The 27644-nt window shown below is 40.9% G+C and overlaps 1 protein-coding gene across 2 annotated transcripts; it reads right to left on the bottom strand.

Annotated features, from left to right (window-relative positions):
- Positions 1-25: 25 nt before the first annotated feature.
- Positions 26-27459, bottom strand: CSRP3 (cysteine and glycine rich protein 3). 2 transcript variants are annotated; one of them, XM_037899966.2, is made up of 6 exons: positions 27307-27459; positions 16764-16895; positions 5080-5248; positions 3524-3656; positions 2463-2556; positions 28-1407 (listed from the first exon to the last, which is right to left on the bottom strand). In XM_037899966.2, the coding sequence occupies exons 2-6, from the start codon at positions 16873-16875 to the stop codon at positions 1334-1336; spliced, it is 582 nt and encodes a 193-aa protein (XP_037755894.1). In that variant the 5' UTR covers positions 16876-16895; positions 27307-27459; the 3' UTR covers positions 28-1333. The 2 variants fall into 2 exon arrangements, with proteins under 2 accessions (XP_007068000.1, XP_037755894.1); XM_007067938.3 differs by lacking the exon at positions 27307-27459 and having other exon boundaries at positions 26-1407.
- Between the last annotated feature and the right edge of the window lie 185 nt (positions 27460-27644).

Genomic DNA, 27644 nt, shown 5'->3' with positions numbered 1-27644 from the left:
TATTTTAAATATTCAGGGAAAGTATGAAACTTATATTTAAAAATCATTAAACATAACAGCAGCAAAGGCTGATCTTGCTACTTTAAACATCTAACAGGAATTGATCATAAGACTAAATCTTGCACTCATTTACACCAGTGACACTCGGAAAAGGATAGCTCAATCTCTAGTAGGTACATGACCAAAACCTAATGGTACAGGCATAAGATTGTTTCACATTATTTCAGGCTGCAAGCATAGGGCTGCCATAGTCCCAAGTGATATACTTGTGTCCTTGATAAATTTAAAGGAATTAATACTGTATTTGGAGAATATATATTGTGATGTGAGTCACTTTTCAGAGACGTCAAATGTACTTCACACAGCATGAGCCCACTGTATCCTACTGGGGAGGTTTATGTTGCAGTAGAGAAGAACAAAAGTGACATTTATGGAAATAGAGAAAAAAAGCCCAGATCGAGAGCAATAAGCTGAGGAGATTCAAAATATGATCTATTACTAGCAGTTTAGCAGTAAAATAGAATGAAATAAAACCAGAGCATTCTCACAGTTTCAATATAGGAATAGTTTGTTTAGCCTGGTGAACTAGATGAGCACATTGAGTGTTAAGAGTACAAAACAGGAGCAAAATAATGTAACCAGTCGTAGCATAAAAGCAGTATCTACAGTTTATTGTATCTAGAGAAACCTACAGTGACAAAACTAGATTTAACATCCACTTTGATGTTACCATGTTGTATGAAAATATGACTTCCAATTCAAGAAGTCTGTCTTTTACTCCCTTTCTCTTTTACTCAGGAGGATGGAGCTGAAATTGTTAGCTATTGTGACAGATTAGAATGTGCCTTTAAAAAAAAATTTCCTCCCATACCATAGCACCACCATAACATCAGAATGTATTTCACTAAGGAATTAGGATAGACAATATGGGCAAGATTCTGCTCTGTTGGAGTGGTAGAAATCCAAAACACCTTCCTATGGTCCCTTACCAAGGATAATAACCTCTTAGTGGCAAAGTCCACAGAGCTATTATAACCTCATTTTTTAACACGATGATTAGTAGTGTAAGAAATACTATTGTTCACAACTAAGTTAGAATTTAGCAAAATATTAGGCTCTTTTTCAGTGTAGAATAAATCCATTTTGTCAAAATGTATTTTCTAGCTACTGCAATAATTTAAGAAATAAGCTTACAAATCACTCCAGTGAGGTTGGAGAAGCAGAAGTTATTTTAAAATGCCCTAGGTTCTTATCAATGCATCACTGTTTTACTTAGCAAACAATCAATCTGTGGCATCAACAGAAGTATGAAATGTGTCTGATATAGAAAGTTTCACTCTTTCTTCTCCACTTGAGTGAGGCCACCAAACCCAATTCCTTTAGGACCAAAATTCTTTGCATAGCAAACTGCAAAAGAAATGGAGAAAGAAGTTAGTAATTAATATTTTGAATATTTTTATGTATTTTAAGTAATACTAAAAAAACTCAATTGGAAATCATAGTAAATTAAGTACAATGACTTGGAAGGCTGTAAGAATAAAATAAACATGGATTCTCTTTCTCAGGCACATCTACAACTCTGGCAATGCAACTTTATTCACTCTTGTTGCTTTTGAGATAGACAAACTTGTTAGCTCTGTCTGAGGTCAAGTCAAGCTCCTCTCAGAACAACTTTCAGTACTGTAAAATACTCAGGAAAAAAAATAGGTTATAGATATTAGAGGCAGTTCTAACTCACATGAATGCTTTTTTTTGCAGAGCATGTGGAATAAATATTAGGGCTGTGATTTTTAAAGGGGGCCTAAGGGAATTCCTCTTGAATTCTCACGTAGGTGTCTTTGACAATCCCAACCTAGAACATAGACATAAAATGCTTTATACCCTTTTCAGACTATTTAAAGGTGGATTGACTCTGTGGACTTGCATGATCTGAGAGAGAGAAATCCAAAGTAAATCCATTGTCTTCAATGCTGTTGGCATATTTGTGAAGGTCTTTGATTCCCAGTGTAACATTCCTTGGAAAGAATCTCAACTAAGACCATGATCCTATAATGAGAAGCTTGTGGGCAGACACCTGTGTCCTAGTGGAAACCCACTGAAATCAGTGAGGACCAGTTCAGATGCAGGGTTTGCCCACATAAATCATTTTGCAGGATCAATGTGATTCTTAGTGGAGAGAGATCCCAAACTTTAGAAGACTTAATATTTATGATGGAAGATATAGAATAATTTGTTTTTTAAATTCACTCCCAATAAGTGATGAGACTGTGGTGTTGCTATGGGACTGTACAAATTATAGATCTTTCTTTAAAGCAAAGAAAGGGGGTAAACTAAATCTACTTTCCCAAGTTCAGGTATCTAACAGATAGGTGGTGATGCCTACGCTTTGTCCGAGTAGAGCAGTCTTAGAAGAATATCTTCAACCATATGGCAGAAATATCTTATAAGTAGATTGTACTTACCTTTACAATAGATTTCTCCATCCTTGTCTGTAACATTTGTAGATTCTAGGCTCTTTCCACAAACAGCACAACGGAAGCAAGTCTTATGCCAAGGCTAAGAAAGAAGGCAGAGACATTACATTATACATTACAAAAAATTCATACCTAGATTATATCAAGTAGCTAGTATGAAACTTTGACAAGAAACATATAAAGGGTTATAGCTTTATATTTTCTTTGGATGAAAAGGCTGAAAATGTTTCATTAATTTTCATTTCATCTAAGTAACATGTTCCATTTTAGTCACAATAGGTCACTATGCTGATTTTTGTCATTGCACCCTATCCTAGTATGTGACTCCTAATGACCTTCTTACTAGCCGAAATGTCTCAAATGGTGGTCAGCACTTGAATCAGACCCCGTAGGCTATACAGTAATTGCATGTTAGCCATTCCTTCAAACTTCAAGACTGCAGAGAATTTGCAGTGAATGATCCTAGAACAGCAGTTCCCAAACTAGGATCCACAAAGTGGTAGCAGGTTACATGACACTGGCTTCTCTTTTTTCCCAGCTACACAATCATTAAAAGCTTAAAAAATAAACAAGCATGTACTGTGGCTGGCACAGGGATGTTAGGGAGAGGAGGTGGCCCCTGCAATAGTGAACAGTGACGAGGGACCACCAAACCCAATTAAGAGGTGGTTCATACCGTGAAAAAGTTTGAGAACACTTATCCCAGAGAATGAGTTTGCAACCTGAGGATTGTGAACAGATTTCTTCAGAGTCCCTTTCTTCAAGGGGAGCAGCTGCTGGGTGTGGGGGGGAATGGTGTCTTAGGGCACGTCTACATGTACGGAGCTGCAGTCGGCACAGCTGTACCAGTGCAGCTGCATTGCTGCAGCGTGTCTCGTGAAGATGCTCAATGCCAATGCCAGCATAATAAAACCGCCTCTGCGAATGGCAGAAGCTATGTCGGGGGAGGAAGCTCTCTCAATTTGGTATAGTTCAGCAAAACTTAAAACCAAACAATTTTAAAAGATCTTTTAAAATAATAGAATAAAAAACATGCAACAATCCCTTACTTTCCCTCCTCCCATTATTTTCTCTGCAGCATATACTGATTTGCCACAGCGGGGACACTTATCCACATCTCCAAACTTTTTGGCGAACTTTGAAGGGTTGGTAGGCGTAGAAGGGCGAGCAGGCTTTGGTGAGCTGACGGAAACAGAGATTTTCAGTACATTTAAACATTGCTTGAAAAATCATGTTTTCATTTTCAAAATCATCTTTCCAATTCAATATACTTTTTGGAAGAGTTACAGTATTAAGTCACGGGACATGAAGCTTGATGTATAATACAAGAAAATAAAAAAATTCTACAGAAGTAAGTGCATTTTACAGTGCTAAGGAGCTATTGCTATGACTAAGGTAGCAGATGACATTGCCTTGGTTTTAGTGAATAGCAGCTGGGCATAATATTACAGCTAGCCATAAGGATAGCAGTGGCCATGTGCACAAAAAAGACTGTACTTAACAGAAAGGGAGAGGCAAATGGGAAGACTAATAAAATATATCTGTATTAAAGATATACTGAAAAATACAAAGCAGCAATACTCAGTGTTCTCTCTCTAATCAGCTAGCTGCTGGGATTTGTTAGTGAGAGGTTAATAAAAAGAGACAGGAATCCGAAATGCTGTCCTCTTTGTTCATTGTAAAGCATCAGCCAGTAGTTTTTGTTTGTTGCCTTCAAAAGGCCTATACTATGTCAAGGTCAGATGCAGAAACATAGGTTGAAACCATTTTTCTGAACTATCAATCCAACCCAGTGTCAGCTCTTAGTCATTCATGGAGTGACCTTTTGAATTCCTGGATTGTCAGACTGCAACATGTCACTAAGTCTACAGAAAGTTAAAAATTCCTGGTGTGACACTCTCAGTAATGAATGCGCCTGTGACAAAGGAATACTGATAAAGACACTCTCTAAGTTTGTACCTTCAGTATGGATATATTAGCTTCATTACAGTAATGCCAGAGGAAAATGTTGGAGTCCTTTAGAAATTTGCAGCTTTGAAAATCACAAAAAAATATTATAAAAGTGTCGTGACATAGGCAGTTATCTGCAGTCAGGATTCTATCCCTCTGTTGAGTCATATATCCTCAAAATGGTATGTGACCCATGAGAGAGGATTTATAATGGATATTTTCCTGTAGAAAGAAAAAAGTTAACAGCACAGCGTACTGTGACTATTACTATATTAGTAAAATATAAGTACAATGTAGCCACTCAGAGGAAAATATATTTGATTCTGTTGTTCTATGGTGAACATGATTGTGGCACTGTGCAACTACTAGCAAATTGTAGCTGCAGTGCCTATCTAGGTGTGTGGTGATATGTAAAGCAAGGTTTTCTGTACCATAATTGCCTATTAGAATAGGAAAAAAATTAAAAAGAAAGCTTTCAAGAGACTGAACATTATTAAAAATTGGCAGAAATGACGAGACTCATGGAAGAAAAACCTATGATTGTGTTTATTGTGCCACTTATGCTAGATGTTGTTATGGAAACCTCATGAAGTGTCCGATATAAATGGAGTATATACATTTCAAAAAAAGGTATAATCAATGAGATTTAACTCACTGTTGCAGATCCAAGCCTAGATGTTCGCCAGTATCCGTGCTGAGACACCCTGCCCCTTGTCCAAACCCAATACCTTTGGGACCATATTTTCTCCCATAACACGTTTTGCAATAGATTTCAGATTCGTGAGCTGCTACTGTAGTACTGTCCAGAGCTTTTCTGCAAGCCACTAAAAATAGAGAACAAAAGTGCATATAAAAATTTGTATTTACAAATCTGGGTATTAACATACCTCAGAATTATTGTAATACCAGTTATCATTTTGTTCTTGAAAATGGTTGATATAAATCAATATTATGCTCTCATCTGGAACACTGAGTTTATTTCTGGTAACCCAATCTAAAAAAGAATATAGCAGAAATAGGAAGAAAGGAGTTCTGATGTATAGCTATTACAGGGTAAATAAATGTTTACAAATTTGGATATGGGATAAAGTTACTCTGTGGTCTCTCACTGAAGTAATCAGCATGTATCTGCAAAAATAAATAAGGAAAGTTATAACCCTTTTAATACGCTCGCCATTGCATCCTGGAAAAACATGAAGCAGAAGATTAAGGGCTATATTTAACCTTTGATCTTTGTGCATAAACCTCTTTAGCATTAATGGGAGTTCCCCGCATAAAGGCAAATAGACTATAACACATACATCTGTTTGGAAGCCCTTAATCATGATTGAACTGAAATATTATGGGAATTCCACTCAAGTGAAATTTCAGTTTTGGAGAAATCTGATTTCCTTTTGTTAGACGGGACAAAGATATGGGTTACTAATGTACACGCTCCTCCCTTTCCCCCCCGCCCCAGTTTCTCATCCTTTAAAACTGTAAAAAAATTAATCAGCTGTCAGTTATAAGCACAAATATTAATATATTTTAAACTCAGCATTTACCAATATTTTGAGATTGTGCTCTTGTTTGTGATGCAGAAATGCCACTCAAGTCATGTTTGAGTCCCTGATAAGTAAAAATAATTTCCCAAGGATATCTAATTTATTGTTGAAATATCCAAGATGAACAGAATTGTCATGAAAGGGAGTAAAGAGCCAGCTTAGTCACCATTGTAAATCTAACCCAATTTGGTACTAACCAAAAGTGTCTCTTGACTGCTCTATAGAAAGGAGTTGATCTAAGCCTTGTTCCTGGTATAGTAGTGACCGTAGTAGTAGCAGTAGCCATCCTGCCAGGCCTGAGCATAGAGGCCAAAGATTGAATGAGTCCCCCTCTTAACATTAGAAGAGGTCCCTCCTGGAAGTCAAGGCCAGCGCAGAGAAGCTTAAATGAATTTTTGGCATCGGCCTTCACTGCAGAGGAGGGGAGGGAGATTCTCACAGAGCCATTCTTTTTAGATGACAAATCCTGAGGAACTGTCCCAGATTGAGGTGTCAATAGAGGAGGTTTTGAACAAGTTGATAAACAGTAATAGGTCACCATGACCAGGTGGTATTCATCCAAGAATTCTGGAGGAACTCAGATATGAAATTGCAGAACTACTAACTGTGGCATGTAACCTATTGTTTAAATAGCTCCTGTACCAGATGATTGGTGGATAGCTAATGTGATGCCAGTTTTTATAAAAGGCTCCAGAAGTGATCCTGCCAATTACAGGCCAGCAAGCCTCACTTGAGTACCAAGCAAATTGGTGGAAACTATAGTAAGGAACAGAATTATCAGACACATAGATGAACATGATATGTTGGGGAAGAGTCAACACAGCTTTTGTAAAGGGAAATCATGCATCATCAATCTATTGGAATTCTCTGAAGATGTCGACAAACATGTGGACAAGGGTGATCCAGTGGCTATAGTGTTCTTGGACTTTCAGAAAGCCTTTGGCAAGGTCCCTCCCCAAAGGCTCTTAAGCAGAGTAAGGGTCATGGGATAAGAGGGAAGGTTCTCTCATGTATGAATAACTAGTTAAATGATATGGTCAGTTTTCATAGTGAAGAGAGGTGAATAGCAGGGTCCCCCAAGGATCTGTCTCGGACTAGTGCCATCTATCATATTCATAAATGAACTGGAAAAAGGGGTAGTGAGGTGGCAAAGTTTGCAGATGATGCAAAATTACTCAAGATAGTTATGTGCAAAGCTGACTGCAAAGAATTACAAAGAGATCTCACAAAACTGGATGACTGGTCAAGAAAATAGCAGATGAAATTCAAATTTGATAAATGCTAAATGTTGGGGTCTAAATTAGCTATTACCACTCAAGAAAGTGATCTTGGCATGGTTGTGGATAGTTTTCCGAAAACATCTGCTCAAGGTGCAACAGCAGTCAAAAAATCCAACAGAATTTTAGGACCCATTAGGAAAGGAGTAGATAATAAGATAGAAAATATTATAATGCCATTAAATAAATCCATGCTATGTCCACAGCTTGATACTCTGTGACGTTCTGGTTGCCCCATCTCAAAAAATATATCCTAGGCCTTGTCTACACTAAAGGGGAAAGTCTATGTAAGCTACGCAATTTGAATTACATGAATAGCATAACTCAAACAGACGTAGCTTAGATCTAGTTACTGCAGGGTCCACACTATGCAGCGTTGACCGGAGATGCTCTCCCATCGACTCCCCTTACTCTTCTCGATCAGGCGGAGTACAGTAGTTGATGGGAGAGCGATTGGCAGTTGATTTAGTGGGTCTTCACTAGACCCGCTAAATCGACTGCCAACCCATTGATCACCGCAGTGTCGATCCTCCAGTAAGTGCAGACAAGCCCTTAGAATTGGAAAAAGTACAGAGATGGGTAACAAAAATGATTATGGATATAGAGCAGCTTCCATATGAGGAGAGATTAAAAAGAATGGGACTGTGCAACTTGAAAAAGAGATGACTGATATGATAAAGGTCTATAAAATCATGAATGGTGAGGAGAAAGTGAAGAAGGAAGTGTTATTTACCCCTTGTATAATGCACAAACCTGGGATCACCCAATTAAATTAATAGGCAGTAGGTTTATAACAAACATAAGGAAGTGCTTCTTCATACAATGCATAATTAACCTGTGGAAATCATTGCGAGAGGAATGTTGTGAATGCCAAAAGTGTAATTGGGTTTTTAAAAGAATTAGATAAGTTCATGGATAATAGGTCCGTCAATGGCTATTAGCCAGCATGGTCAGGGATGTAACCCCATGCTCTGAGTTTTCCTAAATCACTTGATTGCAAGAAGCTGAAACTGGATGATAAATTGTCCTGCTCTGTTCACATCCTCTGAAGCATCTGATACCAACCATTGTCAGAAGACAGGATACTGAGTTAGACGGACCATTGGTCTGACCCAGTATGGCCGTTCTTATGTCATTATCGCTGGAGCAGTATGCGCTGCATTTGGTGTACCTGTCCTATAGATAAATAGAGCAGTAAGCTAGAGAAGTTACTTCCTCTAAACTATCTGCTTCCTGGCTCTAAACATTTGGGGTCAAATAATCAGAGAGAAGGGGTGAGTGGTCCCTTTTGTGGGTGAAAAAATGGACCTGATCACAGTGAGGCTCAGCTTGCAAGCTACATATTTATAACCACTCATGGATAATATTCCAATCAGAGTGCTGTCCAGAGAAATAATCCCACTCTGATTTTGCCAAATGTTTCAAACCCATTTGTTGGTATTAACTTTCAAGAAGAGCTTCCGGGCCCAACCCAGAAGACTGCTTACCTGGTGGTTGAAATAGGTATGGCTTTGGCAAAAATTGTATCACCACAGAAAATATTTGCAAAGATCTAAAACTTGATTACATTTGTGGTTTCCTGGCAATATTTAGAATTGCTGGCGCTATGCATTGGTATTGTGTGTTGGATGGGATTCCACACAAGTTTTATCTCCAGAAAATCCTTCTGAAGACCTGGAACCACTCACCAGATGCAATGCAAAGTTATCAGTCATGAATCATCTCTGAATGACCCTTACATACTCACTATGAAAATAAGCCTATGGGGTGAAGACAAGATGGAAGACAAGATGGCCATGGGCCACGCTGAGAAAAAAGAAAGCATCAAACTTCTTGAGTGTACAGCTTGTGCTGCCTAGTTTTCTAAAATCTCCCCAGCTGTAACCTTCTGATTTACTTTGAATGCATCACTAGTGGCATTTCTGAATAGAAAGAAAAGAATAACCAGAAATTGAAAGCTCCTCTCAGAAGCAGTGTAAGTAATAGTCTAGGCAGAGAAGAATCTGGTGCCTTTCAAGGCAAGTCACATAAGGGGTACACTGAAACAGGAAACAAGATCTTTGGTCATCCTCCTGATTCCCACCAGCCCAGAAGCTTGATTTTGGGACTTAATAGAGCTAGTCATGGAAACTCTAATGAACCATTAGAGAACACCAGACCTCATGAATAAGAGGTCCCTTTCTCATGAAGTGTAGTTCAGCAGGGATATCAGGACTGGAGGGGAGCTCCTGAGCAGTACTTAATTTGTGCCAGGGCTTACCAGATCTGAGCCCCAGCACCTTTAGGCTTGGCAGTTCATAGCCCTTGCACTTCTGGGCTTGCCACGTCAGTTATGAAAGGAAAAAAATTGCACCAGCGAATTGCTTGAGCCCTGGAACCTCTTTCATCACAAATTAAGGACTACTTCTGGGTCATCAACTCCAGCCCCTTGCATGGAGGCAACCCATCATATAATCCCATTCATAAATTTATCAAGTTCCATTTTAAAACTAGTTAGGTAGTTTGATCCCACTATGCCTATTTGGGAGGCTGTTCCAGAATCTCACTCCTCTGATGATTAGAAACCTTCTTCTAATTTCCAGCCTAAATTTGTTCATGGTCAATTTGTTCTTGTGACACCATTGTCATTTAGCTTAAATAGCTCTGATCGCTTCTGGAGTTTACTCCCCTGATGTATTTATAGAGAGCAATCATATCTCCTCTTAGCCTTCTTTTTGCTAGGCTGAGCAAGACAAGCTATTTTAGTCTCCTCTTGTAAAATAGGATCTCCGTTCCCCTGTTTATCCTAGAAGCTCTTTTGTGCACCTGTTCCAGTTGGAATGTATCTTTCTTGAACATGGCCAACCAGAATTGTACACAGGATTCCAGATGAGGCTTTACCTCGGGTACTTGCCTTAATACTTGCCTATCTTTACTGGAAATACATTGCCTGATATAGCCTAGGATCACATTTGCCTATTTCACAGCTGCATCACAGAGACTCATACACTGTGATCAGCTAATACACTTTGGTCTTTCTTTTCCTTAGTAATTTCCAACTTATGAGCCCCCACTTGCAGCAGAGATTCTTACTGGTCCCTATGTATATGACCTTATACTTTCTTGTATTACATTTATTCCCATTTCTATTACTCCAGTCCTCAAGGTTATCCAGTTTTTCTTGTGTCATCAACAAATTTCATTAGCACACTCCTACTTTTGTGCCTGATTCTTAATGAAAATATTAACTAAAGATTGGTCCCAAAACCAAGCCTCCTCCTAGCCCAGCAGTTCTCCTTTCAACACAACTTGTTGTCATCTCCCCTCTAGCCAGTTCCTTATCTAGCTTACAGTTCTTGTACAAATCCCCATCTTCTTCAGGTTATAATAATTTTGCAGGTGATACGATGTCAAATGTATTTCTGAAAACCAGATCTACTGCATGTGCCTTGTCTAAAACATCAGTTCTCTTGTCAAAGAAAGACATGAGGTTAGTCTGGTATGATCTACATTTGATAAACCCATGTTACATTTTATCCCATTTTCCATTTACCTCCACATCTTTAATTATTCTTTCCTTTGAAATTTGTTCTGCAGTCTTGTATTCTATTGTGGTCTAACTAATTGGTCTATAGTTGTCCAGATCACTCTTTCTCCCTTTCTTAAATATAGGTACTATATTTGCTATTCTCCAGTTGTATGGTACAACTACCGATTTTGATAGATTTATTAAAAATCCTTGTTACTGGACTTGCAATTTCATATGCCAATTCTTTCAGTATTCTGGGATGGAAATTATTCTGTCTTCCCATCACAACAGTAACTTGAGCAACACTAGATTCATTTATATGCTTAAAGCACCCAGATAGAACTCAACCAGGAATTCTGTTCCTTTATCTTGCCATATTTCACATCTGGTGTGAGAGAAACAACAAGAATCTCAAATATCTGGTGATCTCAACTATACTAGAGTTTCTTTGGGTGGTTTAGATAAGGTTCGACAACCAAGCACCAAAGAGAGATAGGTACCAGCTCTGTTCTTTATGCAAGGATATTACAAGGTTTAACTCCCTGCTAAATCTCTTGGAGATCTTTGAATGGAAGGTGCCATAGAAATGTCAGACATTGGTAATAGGATACAAAGTTTTATCCTCTAGGTCACTAGTATAAATCTAGCCCAGACTGAAAGAGACTAAAAGTTAATAAGAGCTGACAGCTGTTAGTGGTCTCAGTTCAGTTCCCAGTGAATAGGCGTCCATGTTATAAAAAGCCCACAGTACAACTACCACTAATTGGCACCACTCAGTGTCATCAGAGTAGCCAAAAAGTGAATGGGCATTGAGAGTAGACTACCCTCTCATCCTAGAAGTTACCTCCCCAGGTGAGTCACTTTGGTGAGGCAGTTTGAGAAATGCTGCACTGCGATTGCTTCTGCTGTCCCTGTCCTGTGGATAAATAGCTCTGGAAACTGAATTCCAGTATCAATCCAGAACCTTTCAATAGCATTAATACTATGAAAAGCAAGAAGCAATAAAGTTTAGCAAATAGTGGCCATGTTTTTTCAGATGGGACTAGTAATTTTAGGTGCCTCAAACTTTTTTCTCGGGGGGGAGCAGAACCCAAGCTGATACTTGGAAAGGCATGATTTTCAGAAAGTTCTGAGTACCCGTCTCATGTCTCAAATATGTCAAGTGAAAATTGAGGCACCCACTTTTGAAAAATCTCTACCATTATGTGCAAAGCCCTTTCTCGGATGCCCTTTGGACAAGGGTGATCATCACTTCACCCCCTCCCCCACCTTAGTATGCCTGCAGGTTTGTCAAGACTACCATCTAATTTACACACTGACTATGTGACTTGAAGAAAAAGGTAGATTAGCTCAAGTGACTAACACACAAAGATAAAGTGCTTAGTGAGTAAAGAAGGGCTGGGAGTTCAAATTCCAGAAAGGTTAGTTGGTTATTTTCAAACACTCCCTTTAATGAAAAGAAAAAGTTATGGATCAAACTGTGTCACTAGGGACCTGATCTAAAACTCATTGAAGTCAGTGGGAGTCTTTCCAGTAACTTCAGTGGCTTTTGGATCAGGCGCTAGTTGCTAATAGGCAGTACAGTGACAAAAATAGACAAAGCTATCCAGGAAAAAGAAACATATTTGCAATTATTTTTTTTAATTAATGCCAATAAAACTAGAAGCTTCTGTTAATTTGTGAACCTGATCACTCTTTGCTGAATTCTCATCTGTTCTGCAATGATAATTATGTTTACTGTGGGAGTTGAGGGATGATGGAAACTCCAGCAGCAGATAAAATGGTTCTATTTTTGGCACCATACAGATAGAGTATCTATGTACCACAACAGATGGAGCAAAAGCCCTTGAAGTGCTATTGTTGAAATAGCTCTGAGACCTGTCATCTGCTCAGAGACCGTTCATAAACCATCACTAAGTAGTTTCAGGTTTATAAAGCGAGATCCTGCCAAATATCCACCACAGCTGTGTTTTAAGTAAAATCCAAGAGGGAAACAAAGTAGGTAAACAGCAGTCCACACAAGGGAGTATTATTTCACATTCTTCACAGGACAAATTCTACTCGGTGCAGGTAAGTGCCACCTATAATTAAGGTTGCAGGACACTTCCCATTATAAGACCCTATTTTCAGTTGCTGCCAAACTTTAACAGTTGGGGCTAAAATTTTCCGTGCTGGGTTTGTGTGTCAGATTTATTACAGTTTAAGCTAAAACGGTTCATCTGTTTCCAATAATGAATTAGGGAGAAATATTGTTTTTCCCCTATTCAAATTTTTTTTTTTTTTTTTACAATTGTTTTATTGTGACGGTCTTGTGCCTCCCTGTTTTGGAGCAGGGACATGAAATTTGACATGGGTGTGGGGGAAGGGAGTGCCTTTTGCCATCCTGGTGAAAATGTGCCCAAACCTGGCCCAGTTATAAGCCTCTGAGAAAACGCCATTTGCACATGCTCAGTAGAGATTTGTTAGTTTGACAGCTAAATTCTCTGACGATTTCATGTGGACTGAACATGCACCATCCCTGTTGAACAACTGAGTGTGCTTCAGCCCAAGGCTGCAGGGATGGAGCAGGATTTTCCCTGCAGTTGCTCCTTCCAGCTACTGAAGGACTGCTATGGCACTGGGGGTCAGAACTGAGAGCAGAGAGGCAGTTTCTCCTGTGCTCTCAGTGCTTCCACTGGGTCTGGTTCTGTGGAGAAAACAGGATGTGATCACGTAATTATGTAATTAAAGACTGTATCATAACACATAGGCAAAAGGAGGCTGAATGACGGTTCCACAGGACACCGTAATTCTGGCATTGCCTAACTCTTGAATGCTTGATTTTGCAACCCTAGTGTTCTTTTAACATAGCTGGTTTTGTTTGGATGTACTATATAGTATATTGGTTGAAATATTTCCCTATACTTGTACATCTCCAGTCAAGAAAAAAACGCCGTGTTACCAGTGTTCCTGTCAATGTTTATGTACTAAAATATGGGTGCTACATCAAACCTAAGAAAGACAGCTATTGATGCAATGAGGTAAACTATTATGACTAATGCAAAACCAAAAATTTACTGTTGGGCAGAGACCAAACCTGAAGAATTTAAACTCCAAAGGAGATTGTCTCCAAAGGAGATTGTCATAGCCTAAAAACAGGGCTATTATGGAAACTACTTTGCAGCCTCAATTATACTGGTTGCTACTACTCCATGCTATAATGACTTGCTTATCATAATGATATGTACACAACATCTGCTTCCATTTGTAGCATTTGATTGGGTCTGTAATGAGATTTAAGTTTTAAAGGGGAAAAGATTTGCTATAAGGGATGTGTTCTATTCCTTTCAACTAACAATGTATGAAGAATAAAATGTGCCAATGTTTACATGATTGGGTTACATTTTCTATACTTGGTGTTTACCATCTTCAAAGGACTTTATAAACAAATTAATCACACTCGCCGTGAAGTAAGCATTGTAATTACATGTGGAGAAATAGAAGCAGGGAAGTTAAGGTCAGTTTTTTCAAAAGTACCTTATAATTTTGATTATCTCAATTTTTGGTTGTCCAATTTGAGTCTGCTCAGCTGCCACAATTCCAGATGCAATCAATCAGAATTGCAGGTGCTCAGGACCTCTTAATATCAACCTTGAGATATCTCAAGCTGAACACCCAAAAACTGAGGCACACACAAACAGCCATTTTGGAAAATTTGGGCCTAAGGGATTTGGCCAAAGCTTCAGAAGGAATCATTGTTGGAGGCAGGATTCCAAATCCCAACCTGACTCCTACACTGCTTTTCTTCATGTCTGCGCAATCTCTTATTTTACTTGGAAAGCCTGCCATGCCTGTCATGAGCGATGATGTGTGTCCTAGCACCCAGTACAGCCATAGAATATCACATGATAGTGCACAAACATGATACTGACGCACCTACTCCAGGGCTGATCAGTATTACCCGGAACTAACTGTCATGGGAAAAGTATCACCAGTTAGCATACCTCTCAGCGGCCAATTGTTTTAAGATGTTTTAACATCTCTGACTTTTTTACCTAAACATGCTTCTGTCTCAGATGTTTACTGCAGTATCTAACTTATTAATATTTAAATTTGCTACCTCAGTGTGGGCCAAATTCCAAGTGTATGCATTAAAAAAATGTGACTCACAAATATACACTTTGTGCCGGATCCTGCACTACCATGCACTTTGTGTTGTCATTTACACTTGTGCAAACCACTACCCATCTAAAATTCTCTACTGACACACGTGGTGGGTGGAGATCAGGCCAGATATTTTCTGGTCAACCTATTCTCCACTCCCATGTTGGAGTTACCACTGTAAAGTTCCTGAATCTCAAGCCTGACTGCAAGGTAAATGCTATGACACTGCTGCCTCTTCCTCTTTTCACACCACTGCCTCCCTCCTGTAGGGGCAGCTGCTGCTGAGCTGATGTTTTCTCTCCCTGCGTTCCTAGCTCCTCCACTTTCTCCTGCAGCTCTTAGATTGGTAGGTCCATGGAGAGGAAGAGCCAGTTTCACAGAGCTGGCTGTAGGGAGGGAAAGAGGGAGCTCTGATGAGCATTGCGTAGGGAAAGGAGCGGGCGGAAGGAGGACATGGCAGTGGAGGAGGCGCTTTGAAGGTGTCTGTACAGAAGGGGGGTAACTTTCAACTTCTGTTTGTGGGCCCGTCCAATTCCTGTTGGCATCACTGGACTCTCACGGCAGCCATCCCCTGCAATCTCCTATTAAGCAATGCCTTCTTGTGTGACTGGGTGAGTTTAAAAGAATTGGTGTTTGCAGTTATAGACCTGATTTTTCAATTTGAAACCTACTCCTTTGCATATTGTATTCTGTGATGATTGGTAAAGACCCTTGGGGAAGCCCAGGGTCACGGTTCTCCCACAGCCCAGTTTCCCTGTAAAAACATGCAATGCCTGTGTGGAAAGGGGGAGGCTAGAGGGTATTGCCCTCCTGTGCTGAAGGCAGTATTTAATTTGTGCTGGGGCTTGCCAGGGCTGAGCCCTAGCCCCTCTAGGCTTGGCAGTTCATAGCCCTGGCACCTCTGGGCTGCTATGTCAGTTATGAAAGTAGAACAATTGCTTGAGCCCTAGCAGCTCTTTCATTGCTAGTTAAGCACTGGCGGAAGAGGTAGGAAGCTGGAGCAGCTGGACCCAATTACTAGGAGCTGCTACTAAGAGGTAAACTGACACAGCCCTTCATTTCCAGATGCAAAGGCTTTCTACCTGTAAGCAGTTTGGTTGTGATTTGTTTTCTGTTAGGAGCCTTGCCTTTAGAGTAAGCACCCACATGAGCACCATGCTGAAGAGACCCTTACTGGCTGTTGGCTCTGAGAATGAACTGACTGCTTCTCCAAAGGAGGGTCCTTCCCACTCACCCCCAGACTGAACCAAACTGCTCTGATTTACAGTTTGGCTTGCTCTGCAGTCTGGAGAAAGCCAGAACCTCTAGTTTTCAGTTCAATGGGGATTCCCCCTTCAGCCCCATATATGGGATGCTCCCTATACTGGAAGTAGTATGTGGGGCAGCCTAGAGCTGCTCATGGTGGCCTTATGCTGCTCCTGCAGTGACGGTGGGGTTCTCTCCTGGCTTCTTGTGGCTCAGGTAGGCCCTCTGTACAGCGCTGGAGCAGGGAAGTAGGGTGACCAGGTAACTTGTGACTGCTTTCCCCTTGGGGGTCTCCCCAAAATGAGGTGTATTTCTGATTAAGCTGGTTCAGGGTGAAATCAATCCTGCTGCCAGGGGATCGCTACAGTCCTCTACTCCATACCACTTAAATCCTCAGTGGTGTTAAGGGCCTCTGTCCAGGGCTATGTTTCACACCCACTGAACAAAAATTCTAAATGAATAACAAATTAGAGCAAGTCTTCTATTCGCTGGTTCTGAGCAGATATGACACTCAAGGAGCTTGTTGCTGCAGCACTAAGTTATTGGAATGAATCATGTTAAAATGAGAGTTATACTGAGCCATGGAGATATTGCAAAGTTATAGCAATGTAGCTCAGCTTACTGCAGTGGAAGCACGTCTTGTGAAAACTCCTGCCATTGCACTGGATTTCCTCAGCATGATACACAGTCTTGTCACAAGCACCGCATTTGGCGCCACCTCCCCAGTTCGGCATCCTTAGGTTTGAAGCGTTACCTAAAAAAAGCAAATAAATGAACTGTCAGCAGAAATTGCCCAGTCTTAATTAGAGCAACTTGGATTCTCCCTTTTTGTTCACTCAGCCCCAAAGCCAGCATAGCTGCCCACGTGAGTAACACCCCAGTAACTGAAGATTCTCTGGTGGCAAAGAGCTAGCATAGTAACTCCTATACCACTCTGTCTCCCCGAGGCTGGTATATGGGCATCACTGAGGGAGGTGGGGGAAGAGGGATTGCCAGGACTTCCATATGCCCCTGAGAACTCTGGCTGCTATAATGGCCCTTGGGGACCTTTGGTAGCCAGTCTATATTGGGTTAGCCTTTAGTCAATGGCTGAGGTGTGATGGTCCAATAGACCATGATCAAGAGGAAGGATATTCCAGTGGTTAGGCTGCTAGCTGGGGCCTTGGACACCTGCATTCAATTCCCTGTTCTGCCACAGACTTCCTGTGTGATCCTGGGCAAGTCACTCCATCTGTAAAACAGGAAAATATTGTAGTACTATGCCTATCTCACAGGGATACTCTGAAGATTGTGTATGCTCAGATTCTGTGGTAGTAGGGGGCCATATATAAATATCTAGGCTATCTAGGGGCTGCATTTTCCAAAGATTACCTTTCTCTTTCAATGCGGCTTTTCTGCAGTGTTGGCCTTTTCCTTGGTCATTAACTTTCACATAACTTTTGTGAGGCAGAGAGTTATGGAGGATCTGGATCCTATACAGAATTCAAAGCTTTAGTGGAGTTTTACAAGTGAATCGAGGACAGAATTTGGCCTTATAAATTTTCTAGAGATCAATATTCCAAGCTTATCTGTCAAGGGATACCATATTTTACTGTTTTATTACCTCTCTCCAAAGCAACTGTTGTTTTATTCCAGGCTACCATGTGTTCTTGTTCACTGACAGAAGTATAAAGGAAATCTCCTGTACCCATATTTCTTTACACTTACGAAATGATCGATTGTGAAGTTAGATTAAGGAATTCATACCTACAGAATTTAGTCTTACATTCAATGTTATTTTTGGTGGCTTTTTCATGGGTACAGGTTGTTCATCCTTCTGAATTATGCAAACACAACAGATGCAACAGCACTACTAACCAGTCAACAATGAATAATAATATTTAGTTTTTCTGAGGTATTTCACTCAGGGATCTCAGAAGTGGTTTGCAAAGGAACATGAACTTCTTATTCCCTTTGTACAGATGGGGATACTGAGATACAGAGAGGTGAAGTGACTTGCCCAAGGTCACATGAGGTCAGTGTTGGAGCCAGAAATAGAACCCAGGTCACCTGACTCCAACCCCAGTGTCCTCTCTGCTGAACGTGTTGTACATCAGATTCTAAAACAACTAGAGCAAATCTGGTTTGCCCTGGGGTTTTCTTGATGTTTCTGAGTCACAGTTTTTAGGAAGACTGGAATGTCCTCTTGTCATTTGCATGTCACATTATCAAACTGTTTTGAGCTCCTGGCTCAGGCCTTTCTTATCCTTCTTGGAACGCCAGTCACTTTCTTATTATAGTTAACTGTTCTTTCAAAGCCAGCTTTGGGTCAGCTTGTTCCAGTTTGGCTCTGATAAATTCACAGCTGAGATACATACTTAGCTAAGGAAAAGATGTTGAACATTGAATGATTCATCAAGCCTACTATGCCAAAATTCCTCTTCAGCTGTCAAACAAGAGATAAAGGAGAATTTCTCGTAACAGTGTAGCACAAACAGCTGATAGTCGTTTGGTTCACATTTTGAAGTGTAGTTTCACCTTGAAAATCAACTATAAAAAGACATTGTGAAGTTTCATGTTTATAATCTCAGTGATGTTTAGATCAAGTGTCTGAGTGAAAATAAGCTGTCTATAGCTTCCACCTCTCTAAACTCAACCTGAAAGTCAAGCTGGCTCTTTCTGGTTTGAACATCACTAATATTTAAGATTCTGCAACTGAAACATAGTTAAGAGTGTATGTAAGAGATGGAATAGAATCCTGCTCAATTTCCCAAACCTATTTTAGCTTAATGGTGTTAACAGGATTAAAAACATGATTTAGTTGGTGAAGTAAGTGGAAGTGATAATGAGTACATACAAGAACAGATCTGTTGAGGAAGAAGGTGCCGATTTTACAGAGTAGAACTGGACTTTAAAATCCATTATTTTCCTTGACTGGCAACTCTTTCACTTTACAAAAATCATCATGTTCCCTCCTTGAAACCTTTCTCCTGTCCTCAATACTTTCTTTGATTTTTTTTTGAAAAGTACTTTGTATCAAACCCATTCATTTAGATTTGTTGTTTTGTCTTTGCATGAACAGAAATCAACTAATTTAATTTGGAATATTCTGTTCCCCTGTCACATATATATCAGATGACTCAGCTCTGCACAATGAAAATATGATAGATTGTTCTTATAACAGAGATAAAAAATAAATAATATTTCAAACCTGGGTTTTAAGATAATGGAAAACAAAGATATAAACAGTATTATGACACAACTGAGAAATTAATAAATGATCTACACTTCTATCATGCTCCCATTACAATTAGTGATAAATTTCTAATTGGCATCAATGGAAATAGAATGGGGCCTTTAACAAATAATGGGGTTGCAACTCCATTGAACTGCATGGAATCTCACACCCTCTTACAACAGTCCAATTATCTGCACTGTTTTCAAGTGTGGAAATTAAAAAGCCAGAATTCAGAGCAATATCCAATGACAATGCTATCAGTGCTTGATCCTGCAAGGTGCTGAGTGACTCTTGATATTCTTCAATTCCCTTTGGAATTAAGGGGCTCAAGCATGCACCAGTTGAAGTTAAAGAATTCAGTGGAAGCCGAATTGGGCCCAGTGGTAATTGAAAGTGCAAAGCACCTTGCAGGATCAGGTCCCAGACCCTGACAAACTGTCAAGAGGGCAGTTGGTTGGAACAGATTGAAATTACGTCATTAGCTGAGTGAAGGAGCAAACGTCCCGGAGAAGGTCTGATAAAGTTCAGTAATGAACCTCTCGCTGTTACAGGCAGTGGTTACATCTCTGAAAGGAACCCTTGACATTGATGTTAATTATAGCAACATAAGTACAGTACTGCATGTGCTTACACATTTTCCATGCTTTTCATCGTCACCTGATGAAGAGGAAAAGAGTCAAGCTAGAAAATATCCCCGAAATGACACTGAATCTTTTGATGGTACCACATGCTCTGATCTCTGGGCTGGCCAGCTCTGCAGGCAAATGCAAAAGTGAGGTAAGGAGGCAGGTTGCTAGCTCTTCCATTTCCATTTCGAGGTGAATTGCAGCTAGGGTGACCAGAGGGCAAGTGTGAAAAATCAGGACGGGGGTGTGGGTTAATAGGTGCCTATATAAGAAAAAGCCCCCAAAATCGGGACTGTCCCTATCAAATCGGGACATCTAGTCACCCTAATTGCAGCCCCTTCAAGTCTCCAAGTACATGAACTACACCTTGCAGCATCCCCTTCCTACATGTACCTCTGTGCAATGGAAGGGCCATGGACAATCTGACCCTTTAGTTTTGTAGGATGGCTATTACATGAATCTTAAATATTTTATCTTAATCTTAGGACAAATATCTTATCTTAATCTTGAATCCTGGCAAGAGTGCCGTAGATGTGGGAAGCAAATTCTGCTCTCAGTTACATGAATGCAATGCTCTTTCTCCCTGCTGAAGTCAATGGAAATGAGTAGAAGTTAGCTCAAGCTCTTTCATGTCCATGCAGAGCAAAGAAGGACTCAGTTTTCAGGCTTAATCCAAAATGATCACACACAGTAAATTTTACTGCAGTATTCTTGTCCTACACCATTTTTTCACGTTGCTCCAAGGCAGTGAACAGCTGCTGCATTACACCCCAGAGGAAGACGTGTTTCATGAGTGGGGGAAGCACACCCTCTATGTCCGTGTCTGTAAAGCACACTGAAGTCATTGTATTAAAGACACTATACAGGTGCAAAGTAGTATTATTCCCATGAAGACAGAGTTGACTTTTCTGGGGTTCAAACCAGGAGTTGCAGGGAATCCACACATTTCAAACCATATGTCAAGGTTCCTTCCCTACTCTGAACTCTAGGGTACAATTGTGGGGACCTGCATGAAAAAACCCCTAAGCTTATTTTTACCAGCTTAGGTTAAAACTTCCCCAAGGTACAAACTATTTTACCTTTTGCCCCTGGACTTTATTGCTGCCGCCACCAAGCATCTAACAAATATATAACAGGGAAAGAGCCCACTTAGAAATGTCTTCCCCCCACCCCCCCAAAATCCTCCCAAATCCTACACCCCCTTTCCTGGGGAAGGCTTGATAAAAACCTCACCAATTTGCATAGATGAACACAGACCCAAATCCCTGGATCTTAAGAACAATGAAAAAGCAATCAGGTTCTTAAAAGAAGAATTTTAATTGAAGAAAAAGTAAAAGGATCACCTCTGTAAAATCAGGATGGTAAATACCTTACAGGGTAATCAGATTAAAAAACAGAGAGAATCCCTCTAGGCAAAACCTTAAGTTACAAAAAGACACAAAAACAGGAATATACATTCCATTCAGCACAACTTATTTTATCAGTCATTTAAACAAAACAGAATCTAACACATATCTAACTAGATTACTTATTAGCCCTTTACAGGAGTTCTGACGGGCATTCCTGCTCTGGTCCTGGCAAAAGCAACACACAGACAGAGAGAACCTTTGTTTCTCCCCCCTTCCAGCTTTGAAAGTATCTTGTCTCCTCATTGGTCATTTTGGTCAGGTGCCAGTGAGGTTATCTTTAGCTTCTTAACCCTTTACAGGTGAAAGGGTTTTTTCCTCTGGCCAGGAGGGATTTAAAGGTGGTTAGCCTTCCCTTTTATATTTATGACACCATGATATCTTCAAAAGGCTGAATCTCTCTTGCTAAGGTTCCCAGAATGCTCTTTAAGAATGTTCACCACAGTTATCTGGGTGAATTTTGTATCAGTAGTAAAGTATATTGATTTGTACACCCTCAGGTTTGAGTCCATTCCTAAACATGGTATCCAGGACAGATATGGAAGCTGAAACCACATAAGCCTTAGACAACTCTTGTTGGCAAACAGTGCACTCCTGCATGCCTCCAAACCTTCAGTTTCTGCTTATTCAGGGAGGTTAAACCCTGGCTATGTTTCCCCCTTATATGGTCTGTGTATTCACAGAACAGGTCCATGACAGGGCAATTCTATTCCAGCTCAGTGCTACTGTACAACCAATGGGCCTCAAACCTGAGTTGAAGGAAAAACATGTTCTGTGCATTAGTAATTTGGGATACAATTTTCAAAAATGACTCAGTGCCTTAGGAGCCTACGTCCCATTTTCAAAAGCATTAGGAGTTCCCAAGTGCCTGAGGCACATTTGAAAATAGGACTTTGTCTCCTAAATCACTTTTGAAAATTGTACTCTTAGACTGGGATTTTCAAAGGATCCCAAGGGATTTAGAGGCCTAGCACCCAAATTCTGGTGGTATTTGGATGACTGACTCCTTTAAACTCCATTGAAAAGCCCAGACTTAGTCTCTATGGCCCACTAAATCTGTGGTCAGACAACTGTGACTGCCAATCATGGTGGTGATTTCTGTGATTTGTAGAGATTTCTGTGACCATAGGGAATGGAATGTGACCACCATACTTGTTTCACATGAGCCACTGAACTGCCATTGGACAGCAACAGCATTAGACCTGAGCATTTCTGTACAGTAGCACTGAGCCGGAGTAGCATTCTTGTTCTTGGCATGCCAACTAGCACTCAGTGTCCCACCTTGTTCCATATCAAAGCTCTGCTATCATATGAAGTACAACTTTCACATGTCAGGCATGCAGCCACAAACACATGATTCACTTTATTTAGGGCTTATCAGAATGCCAAGGCAGCTGGACCCGAGGTTTTAGGGCAGGATCCAAAACCCAGTGAAATCAGGAGTCTCTCTGTTGAATTCCATGGGCATGGGATCAGACCCATAGTCAGGATTCCCTTCTTGCTCAATTCAATTTCATAAAGGAGCAGTATTAAAAATTGATGACATGAGATGGCCCTAAAATATAATCTCTGCACTGGACAGGGCTACCAGAAACTTAAGGCTTTAGCATTTCACCTCTAAGACCAGGATTCACAATGGGTTAGGGTAACCACTGCATGAATTTGATGGTCTAGACCTCATCATATCTGTCTAAAGTGCAAAAACCACTTTACTATCGGGTCTAACTCATAAGATGTTCAATAATGGAAGTCTACTATCAGAGATGTCTAAAGTTGCACATTAGCTTTGAAGTGAATAAGCAGAGCAGGAAATGTAAGGTATTATCGTGGCTGGATAGTACAGTGATAGGCACAGTAGAAATGTCTAGACCAGGGGTCAACAACCTTCGGTACGTGGCCCATCAGGGTAATCCGAAGGTGGCCTGAAAGACATTTTGTTCACCTTGGCCATCTGGAGACACGGCCCCACACAGCTCCCGGTGGCTGCAGTTCACTGTTCGCTGTTACCCAGATTTAGGCACTTAAGTCCCATTTGTGGGTGCCACTACAATCCACAAAACTCCTGTTCAGCTGCTGCCTAACTCTATAGGTGCCTGTTTTTGCAGTAAAAGTTCCCTAGGTTCTGCCTGTGGGCATGTGCACTGCTGCCTCCCTCTAGGAGTCCAGACGCTTACCTCCTGTTTAGTCCCCAGTGCAAGCCACGAACCACTAGGCTGGAGGTTCCAAACTGTGAGGCATGCATGACAAGGTTATCAGGGACTTGCGAGGTCCTGACAGGACCGCACTGAGAGGTGGGGGTCAGGAGTGGACTTTATTGGGCAGGGGAAGTGGATGTGGCTCTGTTTGGGCCAGGACTAGGCTCTCTGCCTCTCCTGCTTCCCAACTGCTACAGCTGCAGTCACCATCAAGCAGCAGTTACTCTCCTCTGCTGGGGAGGCTGTGAGCAGGGAGTGGAAGGCAGCAACCCAGAAGTACTAACTGACCCCTGTGCCAGGCAGAGCCCCCTCCTGATTCCAGCCCTTCAGCGCAGCCCCAGGGCGCAGAACCCCATCTGCTTCCCCTGCCAGGGGAAGCAGACAGGACCACGCTGAAGGGTCAGGAGCAGGCTCTGTCTGCCAGAGGGGCCACTACTCACAGGGTGCAGCCTTCTCCTCTCCTCCTGACCCCAGCCCTTCAGCATGGGCCCCATTTGCTTCCCCTGTGTGAGGGGAGGGCGGGAATAAGCCAGCTCTCTGAGATTGCCCAACCGCTGAGGGGAGCAAAGTCTTCCTCTGCTGCTACGTGATGAGTATCCATCCCGGGCCCCCTTACAAAGGCCGGGGGGGGGGGGGTGCACATGGACATGAATCTCCAAAGGGGAGATCAGCAAAAAAAAACTTTGGAAACCTCTGCACTAGGCTATGGGATATTCTGATGTGGGCTCCCTCAATCTCTCCGATTGAAGTTGTTCCACATTGATTAAATATTAATTGGGCCACAGAGAATCACTCTATAGCATTGTGGTTAATATACTAACCGGAGAGGTGTCAGTTTCCTGTTCAAACTCCTTCTCCTCCTTAGGCAGAGGGGGAATTTGAATCCTGGGGTCTTCTACATCCCAGGTAAGTACCCAAGCCAGTGGGCTAAAAGTTATAAGTAAACCAGGCCTCCTCCTGCACCCAACTGTTCTGTGTGGAGTTAGGCCACATATCTTACCTGAGGGATCCAATCTGGTAGGTTTGCTCAGAGGCAGCCTATCTTCCCTCTTCCAGGTCGTGGAGATAGGTACCTCCCTGCAGGCTGCACTTAGGCGCTTATCTCTGAGAGTGGGGTGGGACTTAGGACACACCCCTCTCATCAGCATATCTAGTGAAATCGAGCCACCGAGAGGGCTGGCTTTTGTGGATCACAGTCTAACGGTCTGTCTACGCTTAAAATGCTACAGCGGCACAGCTGCGTTGCTGTAGTGCTTCAGTGTAGAGGTAGACACTACCTACACTGACAGGAGGAGTTCTTCCATCGACCTAGCACTGTCTACTCCGTGGGTTAGGTCAGCTAGGGTGACCAGATGTCCCAATTTTATAGGGACAGTCCCAATTTTGGGGTCTTTTTCTTATATAGGCTCCTATTACCCCCCACCCCCGTCCCGATTTTTCACACTTGCTGTCTGGTCACCCTAAGGTCAGCATAGCTACATCTCTCAAGGGTGTGGGTTTTTTTTCCACACACCTGAGAAGTGTAGCTATACCAATGTAAATTTTCAATGTAGATCAGGCCTCAGACTTCTATCTCTCACCATTCATTGTATAGGGAGTTTAGTTGCCTAACTCAGGATTTGTGGATCACAGTGTTGTTCCTGTGATCTCCCAGGTGCCTAAGTTAGGTATTGTGATGCTCAGCGTCACAGTACATAAATCCCTTTGTGGATCCAGGCCTAAACCTTCCTGTGCCTCAGTTTCTCCTCAGTAAAATTGGGATAATGATACTTTTGTTCCTTTATGAATAACTTGGAGAGCTTCAGATGAAGTGTGCTATAAAAGAGCCAGGTATTATTACTAGGAACTATACTGTTCTTCAAAATATTAGTTTTATAGCAATTTCTAATTTATTTAATATTTTAAACTACCAGCCATAATATGGTCTTGCTCGCAAAAACCTAGCGCCTCTCAACATTTGTTTATTTAATAAAAATATTTTTAAATGTATTAATACTATACTAAAACCTGACCATTAAAAAAAACACTTTATTTTATTTCTCTTCTGCCACATTGACAGAGTAAATTGTGTTGAACATTTAAGGATCTGCAGTGCCCCACACAGTCACTGATGGTTTTATGTGAAAAAGCGTGCAGGTATTTTGGTCAAAATCTAAAACAAGTCCTTCACAGAAACCAAATGTACTCAGCAAAATGAGACTGCAACACAATAAACACTTCTATTTGCAGAGTGAAATCACATAGCTGAGTGTGGCAACATTGTGTCACTTTCATAATGACTTATATTCACACACATTCAAATGGAATATGAATAATGTTTTCAACTTACATAGCACTGACTAATTAATGTAACTAATTTAGCCTCCCAACATCTTTGAAACAGGCAAATATTATAATCTCTATTTTTCAGAGTGGTAAACTGAAGCATATAGCCTAAGGGTGGGATTTTCAAAATGGCCTACGTGAAGCAGGCACACAAGTCACACTGGCTTTCAATCACTTAGGCCTTTTCTTTCAAAATCACCAAAATGACTTGTTGAAGAATTAGCCAGAGTTAAAACTGGCAAAATTACTCAGGAGTCTTGATTAGACACCCTACCTACTGGTCTGACCTTCTCTAGCATGCTAATATTACAGTTTTGTCAAAACCCCCTTTATTGCATTACATATATTTGAAAAACACCAACAAACTCCCCTACCACTGACACTGGAGCCAAATACTTTGAACTGGCTTTAGAAAATGAGAACCATGTGATTCACTTGCGTCTTGGAAGCAGTGCCCCACATTACCAGTGATCTGTATGAATCAGGTTTACGCAGTATGTTCCTCCAGCGCTAAGGCCACAATATCAGCTGTTGCTTTTACTTTCACAGTTGTCTACTTATAAATCTTTGTCATAATAATGGAGCCGTTCCTGGTCGTTCACGCCTTATGCAAAATTCTCATTGCAGAGTTTTACCAACATATGGAGACAGAATTATTGTTTTCCAGGACGAGCCAGGCTTCACTAAAATTATTTTCCTTTTACACTTGAATTTTTAAACACGCACACACATTTCTAGAATTATTTCCCCCCTAGGGTTCGGAGTTCCCCACAGGCTGGTTTAATCAAACAGCCTTTAGGTGCGTGTTTAAAGCAAGTCCAAAAGAGAAAGACATATCTGCATCCTGTGAATTGCTTCATCTTGTACCTACGCTGTGTTATTTAGTGTTTTATCAAGGGAGCATGTGTTGAATTTGATTCCAAATCAACGCATAAACAGCTGTTGCCAGAGATTAAAAATATTTGTTCTGACTGATTTTTTTTAATTTAAAATCCTTTTATCTAAAAAATTGTGTAAAATCAATAAATATTACCAGCTGAACTGAGTTTGGAGTCTTTTGAAATTTCCAGTAAAGTCCATTCATTTTTGTCCTGCTATCTTATTAAGCCTGTATATTAAAATGTTGAGTGTGCCTGGTGGAAAATATGATTCCATTGCTTTTTAATGCAATACCCTGCATCTTCAGCTCTGTTAAACTATTAAATGCCACTACGTCAATCAACTCCTATGGCCCCAGTACAGCTGTCAGCCCCACAAAGCTCACACTTCCGCACTATACCTATAAATTCCTTTCAGTAAAGCAGTAGGCCACAAATAATCCCCAGCAGAGAAAAATTTATTCCATAGGTCCCTATCAGCCAATAGACCCACCAGAACCCTTTGTGACTATACCTACCCGATTAGGTTGTCTTGTCTTGTTTGGCTTGATGAAGAATCTGAACTGGAGGGCTCCTGCACTCTTTAAATATGCCTCAGTGGTCACCAGCATTGGCTCTATAAGAAGAGAGGGGAGGGAAATGGACAGAGGGGGAAAGGGACGTGAGCAATGCTACTGCTATCAGCAGGCTGAAAATAACTTCTGACAAAGGCCTTGGATTTTTTTCCCCTAACACCAGTTCTGAGTAAGGTGGAGAACAATGCATCTCTTCAGATTACACCCAGAATGTAATTTCTAAATGCAGTTTTATAGATCACAAATAAATTCATTGAGGGGACACTTGAGCTGAAATTGGA

Source organism: Chelonia mydas, chromosome 6, assembly GCF_015237465.2.
Source record: "Chelonia mydas isolate rCheMyd1 chromosome 6, rCheMyd1.pri.v2, whole genome shotgun sequence".
Classification (NCBI taxonomy): Eukaryota; Metazoa; Chordata; order Testudines; family Cheloniidae; genus Chelonia; species Chelonia mydas.
Note: the sequence above shows the minus strand (reverse complement) of the source record. Positions and strands in the feature narration are given on the sequence as shown.